This window comes from Sinohyriopsis cumingii, chromosome 4 (genome assembly GCF_028554795.1).
Source record: "Sinohyriopsis cumingii isolate HCF-2022 chromosome 4, ASM2855479v2, whole genome shotgun sequence".
Taxonomy (NCBI): domain Eukaryota; kingdom Metazoa; phylum Mollusca; class Bivalvia; order Unionida; family Unionidae; genus Sinohyriopsis; species Sinohyriopsis cumingii.
Window position 1 is genome coordinate 15,270,075 of NC_142964.1, and position 12,206 is coordinate 15,282,280.

The 12,206-nt window shown below is 35.8% G+C and overlaps 1 protein-coding gene across 7 annotated transcripts in view; it reads right to left on the bottom strand.

The window, feature by feature from the left end:
* The window catches only part of LOC149800657 (E3 SUMO-protein ligase PIAS2-like), a 102,329-nt gene that overhangs the window by 26,307 nt on the left and 63,816 nt on the right, over positions 1-12,206 (bottom strand). For 6 of the 7 annotated variants that reach the window (XM_089954692.1, XM_089954691.1, XM_089954693.1 and 3 more), the window contains 3 exons: positions 7,771-8,007; positions 6,473-6,675; positions 3,591-3,605 (listed from right to left, as the gene is read on the bottom strand). In XM_089954692.1, coding sequence (XP_089810818.1) covers positions 3,591-3,605; positions 6,473-6,675; positions 7,771-8,007 — 455 coding nt within the window. The remainder of the gene's footprint in view (positions 1-3,590; positions 3,606-6,472; positions 6,676-7,770; positions 8,008-12,206) is intronic. The other variant, XM_089954690.1, reaches the window with a different exon arrangement.

Sequence of the window (12,206 nt, forward strand, 5' to 3'; positions counted from 1 at the left end):
AATTGCAATTTACAAAAGTTTAAGTTTCGAAACATAAATTTGTATGTTTTTATCATCAAAAGATAACTTGCTGAAATTGGGTAGTTGCTAACTTACTCAGGAACGGGTTAATGGTCAACCAACTATTAGAACACATGCCTGTGCATGTGCAAGAGTTTGTTTGTCAGCGCAGTTGATGTCAACATCAAGTATCTGATTGCTTGAAGCCTACATTTCGCATTGAGCTATAACATAACACTGGAACTAACCTGGCTAAGGTGAGGGAGCATCTCAAAAAGGACGGTCATTTAATGTTCCTCTCAAAATTCACAGGGCGAAGTCGTTTTCGCTTTCCTAACAAAAGAAGGCGAAGTTTACATTTTTTAGGCGACTTAGTCGCCCACTTCACCTGGTAGCATGACCCCTGATATTCTCTTTCTTTAACTCGTGTTCTAAATAAATAAAAAATTTAAAAACTGTTCCAAAATCCAAACTAGGCTGCATTTCCACCTTAAAGTCAATCACCCATATGCAGTAGCTGCATTGAATGAATAAACTCTGTTACCACAAGAATACAATTTACATGAAGAATTTCCATAAATACATCCTACAGACTTGATTCTTTAAAATCATAACAAGGAAATGCAAGTCAATGTCAATACTAACATTACTGTGTCCAGGTCGGTCATTAAAATGCATCAACAGAGTCAAGATCTGCTTGCATATTATATCATGGTGATCCTACAATGTAAGACATTAATGCTAATATGCAGGGCTGCATCTAGGATTTAGTAAATTTGGGCACTGTCCGCATCCCATAAAATTGATAGGTGGGGGTTATCTGGAAAGAATGGGGTGCAATCTGGTCATAGATGGGATTTTTTAATAGAGAAAAAATATAACTGAAAATGAAAGCTGAACATGTGTAATCAGGCATCCATTTATTTAAATTGTGTCAAAATATGATAATGAAAATTCATGTTCTCTTTTAGTCATTCATGTTTACAAGTTTTATTTTAAACACTTACCAGTAAAATACTACAACCAGGCTGCATCTCCACTTTAAGGTCAATACCACCCATGTCCATTTCATAAGTTTTGAAATGGCATTGTATGTCTAAACTTTGCCATCCATTTGAAATTAAAACTCTCAAAAAAAACCCCACAACCAGTACAGACTTATTCTTTCAAAGTAAGAAAAGGAATTGTTAATCAACATACAGCTGGCATTACTATTATTCTTGTCTGCATCAATCAATTCATCAACAGCATACATTAAGATTTGATGATACAATATACAATATACAACATTGACCCTGATATGTATGATTAGTTTTGGGATGGGTGGAGAGGAGGGTTGATGTCTTACTGTCATAATAATCATTTGAGTTCTGTTCCAATTGTGTCAACAGAAACATTGGAAGCCAAATTTTCTACAATACCTCATAGTTGGCAGCCCATACTGACGCTGTTGCACAGATCAGTCTAGTTATTTTATTCATGCTGTATTTATTCTGATGCATTTTTCCTTACTAAGTAAATGCAGGTAAATCTAGTGGTCACAATTTCAAACGTTGATGACTGTCATTTCATTTCTTTAAGATTGATGGTACCCAAGGAATGCCAAAATACTTGAACTAGGGGTGCAATATCTTTAATGAAATTAAAATTTTAATCACACTGAGCCTAATTTGATTAGCCATAGTAGTTTTGCTGGAGAATCTTGAATGGTTAATCAATCACTGTTCATCATTTCCTCAGCTACCATCACTCTTCAACCAACAATATGGCAGTCAACAGTACAGCAACACTGTACAGGAGCAAAATTGGTAACTTCTAAATTTAAAGGAAATAAGACCCATATGATTCATGAAAATTTACACCCAATACATATATTTGTATGATTATGCCCACACAGATTCAGAAATTGTGAACAAAATTTTTAACTAGTACAAGAATTTCACAACTGCATCCTAGATGCAATCCTGAATGGTGGTGTACTTTTTGCCATAATAATCAGTGCTATGTATCTCTGTTTGGGTAGGCAATTAGAGGATAAATTTTCAAGAATATCTCACATAGATGATATGAATACTGCTGCACACTTTCAAATCTAATTGCTTTATGTCTACTTTACTTACTCTAATCCCTTTTTTCTTATCCAAATAATTACAGGCAAATTTGGGGGGTCCCTGAGTGGCCGAGTGGTCTAAAGCGCATTTCCGTTATGGATCATTGCCATCTCAGCTCTGTCTGATGGGTTTGAGTCTAGGATTCGGCCAATGTGGGTATGTGAGAAAGCTTGCCAGTAGCTTCTCGTGGGTCGGTGGTTCTTTCGGTGGTTTTCCCAGGTTCTTCCTCCACCATTAATACTGGCCGCCATGCATAGCCTATCGTGTGCTGAAAAATGGCGTTAAACCCAATAACAACAACAACAGGCAAATTTAACTGGTCACATTTTTCAAATTCTGTTGATTTCCATTTCAGTTGGTTGAAAAGCAATAGCAGCTGAGGCAAAGTTTTTTTTAAACTAAGTCTGCATTTTTTTAAACAAAACAAATGTCTAATTACATTCATCCAAATGTGATTAGACTTTATGCTTTTTTTTATATAAACAGAAACTTAAATGGCAGTTAAATCAAATTCAGCATTTTTCTGCTCCCACTGCTTTTCAAACAAATGAAATGGCAGTCCATAACAACACTGTACAGGAGCAAAACAAGTGAAATTTACATTTTTTGGAAAAAGATAATGCAAGAGTCATACCAATTTGGACCCAATCTACTTTTTGTGCATGCCTGAACAGATTCCAAAAAGTCTTGCAAAATTGTGAACTTAAGCACAATTTTCACAATTGTGCCTCCTAGATGCAACCCTATAGAGTCATATAAGCACTAAGTATTTTATGGTACAAGTTGGAAACAACTTAAAGGGAGAAAAAAAAGTTGCCACTGCCGTCTCATTCATGTAATGACTACATTTACCAGCTTATAAACTGTGAAAAGCATAGATTCTGATATGATATTTTATAATGTATAGGCAGATGAAAGTCTATGTTGTTTAAATTGTAAGTACAACAAATAATGATGAAAATAATCCTATGTTACATTATGCAAGGTCAAATATGGGTCTTCAATGTTTGGAATTTGGTATGCATCGTACATGATCAAATTTGGTATATATATATATATTACATAAAGAGCTAGTCATGTAAATGCCTGACTCTGTCAAACTGTAAGATCCATCTCATGAATTTAATGGTACAAAGTTTTAGTACAGACAAAAATCCAAACTTCTACCGCCTACGTTCCAGCATAATTAGAACATGGTTTCTGCACAACACTGTGCCTCACCTTTTTCTGAGTTATGGGTTTTCCCGAAAACTTTAACACCAAGTTGATGCTACCGACATTGAAATCAGCATCACATTTTTCTCTTAAAAAGGCGAGACAAAACAAAAATTGCAAACTTGTTTCTGAATAACATGTCTGCAAATTTTATTTATCAGTGAAATTGACAAGTAAATAAGGGAAGAATTTCAACTCCTTAGTCGGAAGTGCCATTTCTTGTGAAATAAAAGCAGAACAAACAAACTCTGTAAACATTCTTACCTCGTTGGTGCACACCTGAAATGAAATGCGTCATATAGCACACGTGTTCAGTGGAGGGGTAAGAAACATTATACTAGACACACAAACATAAATCCATGTGCTATCTGTAAATTTAACTTTGACCTTAACTAGCGCAAGTGTCAGTGGGTAAATGCAGGTTACAAGGATACAATGAAAGTGATGAGTAAAGACCTTACTGGAAACTTGCAAAGCATTATGGATAAGATAAACTGAAAGCCATAATGAAGCCATTTTTTGTTTTAATTGACTACAATAGGTTCTTTAATCCCAAAAACTATCAGCTTGTTGGTTTTAAATTAATAAATCACTTAAAAGATGTAAAAAATAATGTAATTTATTTTCCCAAAATAACTAAGAAAGTAAAATCAAAGATGTCTTCATAATGGATCAAGATGGAGAGAAAAAGAGAGCACAGGGGTAGAAAACCCAATTGCCCCGGAGCTCAAGACAGCCAGAGAAACATTTCCCCCAATGTGAAAGCACGGTCAGGCAAAAAAAAAAAAAAAACACACACACACACACACAGAGTCAGGCAACCAACACACACACACACACACACATACACACACAGTCAGGCAACCAATTTCTGTTATCAAAAAATGATCATGATGAAAAGTATAATGAATGTTTATATTTTTCACTGATAAACATTTGACCATTAAATTGTCCCTCTGTGGCAGGGTGCCTGAATTATTGCAATGTAATTCCCACATTAAGTATTGGGTGATTTTGGTAGGTAAGAAGCCACACTAATCCATGTGTTAGCTATGTATTATCTGATTAAGTAATCCCAGACCATACTACTAGCTCCTTGGGATGAACCCTTGAAGAAACAAGACTAGCAAATGCTTGTCTTTTGTCAAGATACCAACGTATGGTAGCAACCTCTTTCATCTTTGACTTGACACAATGAATGTCTGTGATCTAATATACGCTTTCCTATTAGCCAGAGAAAGACATAGGCACTCGCTGTAGAGCATGTGACACTTGTTTCTGTTGGCTAACTTCAGCTAAAGGACTTTGGCAGGCATAAAGAATCTAATCAATTGCAATCACTGTTGCAAACTGTACTGGCCTGCAGGGGAATGACAAAACAAAAATCTCGTGTGGAAATTTTACACTCACCTTACAGTTCAGACACAGGAATAATAGTATCAAATTAATTATAATGTGAACTGTAACGATGTCAACTTAGATAAACATAAAAGAATAGACAAGTTTCTGGTTAGGGGTGGTTAGAAAAATGAAGGACAACTAGACACCAAGTCTGGTTACCCATCCATATCTTTAAAGGTTTGGGGGGCTGATTTATCAGACTAGAAAACACCATCAAAGAAAGGAAATCATTCGATTAGTTTTAATTTGCAGCTCTCAAAATGATTAAATAAAAGTCAAAATGTGTGATACTTTCCTTTAGCAGGATTGATGGTGAGTTACAAGTATTGTGCCCAATCATCATTTCAGGCATCATGGCTTGTACACATCATTTCTTCCGCTTTACAACTCCCCTTTTTTACAGCTTGCAATCATTTTATTTTTAATTTCTTTTTTTTACATTCATGCCCAACCTTTAACAAAGCAGATACTGACCTAACAAAATGGGTATTGGGAGGAATGTTATAACTATGTGCTATAATTTAAGTCAACAAAATGGCAAAATTTTGTCTTCCAAACAACTGTACTCTTGATGCTTTGCAAATTTTAAATTAGGTCCATTAGACATGCATTATAATATTCTTATAAGTTTAATCCATGACCCCATTTCAAATGAACATTTATTACATTTGGCAACAGTAGAAAAAAAATTCAATGCAGTCATGTCATATCATTTTGTAATGCTGACTATGGATCAATGACCCATGTCAATCTATTGAAGAGATAATAAAGTCTAAAAATATGAAGAAAAAAAACAACAAATAAACAAAAACAAGGTCCACTGGACAAGTAGTGTCAATGTATATTACCTTAACAGTCTTTCAAACATTAAAAGTAACCCCCACTTAGCTTTCTTAAACACACATTTATAAAATCTATTTATGGCTATTCAATTTTGTGAAATCACTGCTTCCTGTGCAGCTAAAAATAATGTGTGCATTACATCATGATGTCAACTTATATGATGTTACTTTTGTTTTTACTAATGTGTAACATAGCATCATGAAAACTCTGACAGATGGGTTGCAAGTTTTCATGGTTGTGACTGTGATGCCTTATTAAACAAATAAAATACAAAAAATTAAAATACAATTCAAACAGATATTGATGAAGCCAACAAAAATTATATGAAACATCTAGGAAATGTTTAGTGATTCTGCACAGGCATTTTGTTGTGGAAAACCAATGTGATCTCAATAATTGTGTCACACTGAAAAAATTCACTCCCCAAGAAAACTTTTCTTTGCGTAACTGATAAAAGGAGTCTATGATCTGTTCGAAATTTGCTTAAGTTTAAATATTCAATCAGTTATTATTTTAATCACAATTAGTGATGGGATACTTTTCCCCGTACTCTTCCATGCAATGACCTGAAATGGGGGATAGCTATTCAAGTGTACTGCAAACAAATGCACACCAAACTACCTATAAATTTTAAAGTTATATAGATTGTTTGGACCCATAGTAATGTAAAAATAATTTTTTTAAAAAGTTATAAAAAATTCAACATTTTGCAAGCAATCATCCTCAAAATATCCATCCATCTCTTTTCAAGACAAAGTATTACTTTATGTTAGTACAATGAAAATTGTCTATACAGGACACTCAACAGACCAGTTAATTGTGTCCTTTGTGGACACGTGGTCTTATATACAAGTGAAACATGTAAATAACGACTCATGCACACATTTATTCATTCTACTTACCAACTAGTGGTGACTTGTTGGCTGAAGATCTACTCAACGCACTGGAAGGCATTTGTGACATCGGCGCTACTGGAAGACTTGGTATTAACCCAGGGGGAGCTGTTGGCAAGGGTGGCATATGTGGCATGACAGGTCGGGATAGTGTAGGAGCTGGTGGTATTGTATTGTTGCAGTGAGCAGGTTGAGCCAGAGTCGAGGAGGTGCTGACAACAATGTTTCAAAATTAATACAGCATCTTGAATACTGTATATTAATATAAAATACAATACACATTTTTAAACCTATTATTCTAAATTTCTGAAGGGGGTGCATGTTTTAAAGCAAAATACAAAGTAATTTTTCCAGATTGATCTGACAAACGAAAATGGCACTAAAACTGCCAACAAGTCACCTTCATTCCTTAAGAAATATTAAATCCATCACATTGCAACTACATTGTTTACAAGTCTCATTTAAGAAATAAATAATGCTTATAAATATGAGGAGTTTAATTATTTGCTTGTTTATGTTAATAAGCTCAGTTCATTTCTGATGGTTGTGTTGAACAAGTCTGATTACCATACCCAAAAATGATCAATATTCAATGACTGTTGATCTAATCAATTTTTCATTTACTTATGAATTTCTTTATTCCTGATTGAAGAGAAATATACTTTTATAATTCAGTCAGTGTGAATGTTCTTACCAAAGGCATATTAGGAGGACATATTTTTCATGACTACAGATTGCCTATTATGGTGAAACTAATGTATATCACGAAACAAGATAACAAGCTAAAGAATGAAATTAGCAAATTTCTTACTTTTCTTTGGAAAATAAACTTAGCTGACTTTATTTCTCATCTTAGATGAAATTATTTGACAATGCCTTGTGACAGGACTGTGGTCAATGCTTGATTGATTCTGTGTAGTGTTTTTAGGGGCAAAAGCTTTCATGTGTAAATGATGATTAAGATTTGTATTGTCTGGGTAAATTCTAGCTTGGGCACTGAGATTTACTTCAGCATTGTCAAGCTAGTTCAAATAAATATAAATATAATATAAATCTGAACAACAATGATGGTGAACTTCATTGAGTGATTTGGCACCTGTGTTTACTTGCACCAAGTCCAAAGAAAAGGAGGGAGGTATTCCATGTTGGCTATGACTTAGGAATCAAGGTTTTCTTTTAAAACCATGTAAACCACTTACTAATTGGAGGATGCATTATTTAGCTTGGACTGAGAACATGGTATCATGGAATAGGAAAGCAGTACACCAGTAGCAGATATTGTATCACACCCATTAAACTTCTCTTACCTAATTCTCATGCTAGAAAAGGGAATGCCTCCCTGGTGTTGCTGCACTGGTTGTGAGAGGGTGCTACTACTGCCAACAATGCTGTTACTGATACTGCTGCCAATGCTGCTGATGTTGGGTTTAGATGAAGTGAAGCTGGTTGGCATATAGCAGTTTGGAGGCTGAGGGAGACTCATCAACAGCAGGTGTGGTGGAGGTGGTAATAAGGGAGGTGTTACCGACTGAACACAGATAGATCTGCATTTAAAAAAAAAGGATCATGTCAATTTTCAGTGCAAATAATTTATCTTTGTGACTGGGTTTTCCTGATGCCCCTCGGTTAATAAATGCACATATGAAATAATCATCTTTGAAGACATGAATTATTTAAAAATTAACAGAATTTAGATTACTCTAAACAATTGATTAATGTGTATGCCTTCCTCATATTTAATAGTCTTCTATGTATAAAACTGAAATTGTTGTGAAAAAAACACTTTTCTTCTTTGAGTCAATGACCCTGACCGTTTAAATCCCAAACCGATAGGGTTCTTCCTGACCCAATTGCAAATCATCTGCATAGTTTTGTAGATGATGAAGAACTAGTTTCAGTTATTGTGCAGAAATCATGTTTCTTCTTTTAGCCAGTGATACAGATCTTGAAGTTTCGCAACTTTAGATGGTGCACAACCCTGGTTACTGTGCATAAATGAAACTGGGAAGAGACAAATGGACAAACAAATTCTAAACATAATATGCTACATCTTACAGTAGTGTACAAGCCTACAAATTTAACCTATTTCTCTGAACATATTTTGGGCATTTATTACAAGTCTGTTACCTCTCTCCTCCTCAAATAACCAATGACAAGTAACATATCTGCAGCTAAAGAATTGCTTGAACAATTTTTTTAAATAATTGCTTGTTATTGTTATCTCGGATACCTTGCAGACATTCTTCAACAGTATTTTTCACAAAAAGTACTGGAAAACATTGTTTATCCACTCCAAATATAAAAAATTTGCTCTTAATGGCATAAATATAACTGTTAACTGGTAAGCCTGCTGAGCAGGCATGGCACAGAGCATCCAAGGCACAGAGCAGCCATGGCACAGAGCAGCCAGATTTATATGAGTTGAACTGTAGTATCACATAAAATATGTCATGTTGTAATAGCAATACATCACGTTCTAATAGCAATCTCATGACCCTACGTCTTGATTACTTAACTTTTTATAACTTGCAAAGAGATAAAACACTTATAACATGAGACAGAATGAGAAATGTACATACAGAGAGGGTAAATACCAGCTGGAAAATTGACAGATAAAAAAGAATACCAACTGGAAAGCATACAGATAGAAAAGAATACCAACTGGAAAGCAGACAGAGAGAAAAGAATGCCAGCTGGAAAGTAGACAGAAAAGAAAAGAACAGAAAATTTAGAAGTAGGTTGGTAGGTAAGGTAGAAAATACCAAAGCATAGCATACACCATGAACATATTAAAATTATTTCACTGTACTACAGCTACCTCAAGCAAAGCAAAAGAAGCATCCTTTTTTTTCAGAAACTGAATTAGTTCCCTCCTAAAAAACATTACCATAAACAATGTTTTACAAGATCTGCTCCTGTGATACAGATCTGTTTCTTAAGCAGTTTTGAATCAACCTCAGAAACTGTTGCACAGTAACAGGCTAAAATGTATCAGAGTTAATGACCTGAAATCATTTTTAAGCATTGTTGAATAAACACCCAGGTAGTAGGTTATAGTTACCCAGTTTTGATGTGACATACTGCCATCCTATGATGTGGTTTGGTTTGCTGTTTTATGGAACAGATGCACAATTAGGTAATTTAGTGTCAAGACAATTGGAATTTAGTACCTTCCCCAAGGATGCAACATGGCATACAACCTGGATCAAAAGGTGATATTTGAATCCATACCTTCTTGATAACAAATCACTTAGCACAGCTAATGCCTCCATTAGTCACCATGCCTAATGTACATTCACAAACCTACTTTGGGCCTCCATGCTGTGCATGTGTGAAATTGCCTATTAAAGGTGTACCGATGTCACTTTCTGCCAATTATGCCGATACCGTGTATAGCTGATTATTAAAACTGCCTATAGCATTATTTCATTATTTGTTTTATAACAATGACTGGTTCAGAAACATTAACCTATTAGTGTAATGCAAGCTGGTATTTTGCCGTGTGAGTTATAACAAGGTTGTTTATGCGGCAAGTGAATTTGAATTTCTATACCAAAAAAAGCAGAAACCGAATAAGTACATTGCTATTAATAGAAAACAACGATCACACAAACACAAAATTTGAAAAACTTTAAAACTAACACCAATAAAGCTTACGGTTTGCCAATTCAAGACATAAATGAATGAAAATGAATTAAACTAGTCTTTTAACCTGCATTCAGTGATGCAGGTCACCATTACTAGATTTCAATAAATGACTAAAAAAAAATGTTAATAACGATAGCCCAATAATAATTAAAATTAATAATATGCATGCCTTAAGATTAAAGTTAGATGTCACTGTATGCCGGCTACAGCTAATACTGATAACCTAGTTGAGGTAGGTTGTATTTATGAAACAGTAACATATCTCCCTTCTTGCCAAGTAATGATCCACGCTGATCCGAAAAAATCTTCGCCACTAAACAGCTGCTCACTCTGAATGCTGAAAGCTGTGCAAACAAATAGCGTCTAGCTAATTTGGCCAAGATGGGTAACTGAAACCTGTGAGCATTCCACCAGCCGTATATGTCTTCTTCTCATGGCAACAGAGGGCTGGCCAGACACAATTCAAGCATTGCGTCAACGGCATCATCCACATGGGTTGTTTCACTGACAGTACAGACAGGTTTATCATAGGCCACAGAAAACAATTCCCAGAGACACAACGTTGATGGTCCAGTGGCATTTGTTTCAGTTTTTTGTTTTTGTTTTTGGTCAGGGGTTCCTCCTGCTTGTCTGCTGATGCAACTATGATGCATTCTGCTCTAAACCATTCTTTGGATCTGGTCACAAGAAATTCTTTGCTGAATAGGTGATGTTTGAATTGTGGATCCAAGATGATGGCCAAGACAAGCTTCTTGTTGCTGGCAACATCAGCAAAGAGTGTGTTCAGTGACATCAACACATCACAGCGCATTTTCTGAATACCTTGACTCACTTCATGCTCTCGAGCCAGCAACATTTAGAGCATTTTCAGCATAGGAAGAATGACGGATACTGATGTTTGACTATCACTTACTTCCTTGGTAATGTCTGTGAATGGGCCTAACATGTCCACAATATTGTTAATCAAGACCCACTGTTGGTCTGTTAGGCTAGGCAGGTCATAGAGAGTAGCATAAGACCCCAAGACTCGTTTTTATTCATATAACAAAACCAACATATTGTATGTAGAATTCCAGCGTGACTGACATCCTGGACGAGTTTCTTATTAGCAATGCCAAATTTTTCCTGCTGCTCTTCAAGCTGCTCTTGTGCCAGAACTTGATGACTATGTACCGCGAGATCGCCAAAACAGTGTGTGCAAAACAGCTGATGCTGTCAATTTCAGCCAGACGCATTACTTTAACCATGTTTGCACCTCCGTCACGCAGAAGAACATGGATGAGTTTTGAGAATGTTGCATTCCTCGCATAATTTGTCCAGTTTCCTCGCCAAATATTCTCCTGTGTGTGATTCATCGAGAGGCATTGCTGCTAAAATCACCTGTTTCCACTAAAGTCTTCCGTCAGCCAGTGTGCCGTAAGACTCAACAAGGCTACGCCAATGGACGGGTCTGACCACGCATCAGAGGTCAAACTAAGGTCAGATTGGGCAGAAACTCAATCACACACCTTGCTTTGTATTGCCTAATGCATGTCAGGTATCAAAGATGTGGAAAAGTACTTCCAACTTGGAATTTTATAGCACGGTTCTACTCTGGCCATCAGATGTCAAAATCCAATGTCTTCAACAGCACATAATGGTTGCACATCTACTGCCATGAACTCTGCAATAGCTTTGTGCCAACTAATAGTTCTCAGGTCGTCAAATGCAAATGGCTGCTTCTGGTCCAGCATGGCATCAATAGTCAGAATATGAGGAGTTGCTGCAGTTGCTGAGGTTAACTGCACAGCATCCTTATTTTTTATCTGCCAGAAACAGGCCATGTCCGATGATGTGCTTACAGCACAAGTGCTGGACAAGATTTGATGTCGTATAGTTTTTAGAATCCTTTCCACCTCTGGAAATGCATGCTTTGCAAAGTTTGCAATTTGCTTTGGACTCATTGATGGCATTTACTTTGAAGTAATTCCAGACTAAAATTGAGTGTTCTGAGTTTGACATTATGCAATGGCTTGGTAGTATATTTAATAGTGTACAATCGCTAGTCAATATTAATAATCCAATCAATTCATGCTCTTGAAACAATGTTTTAAAT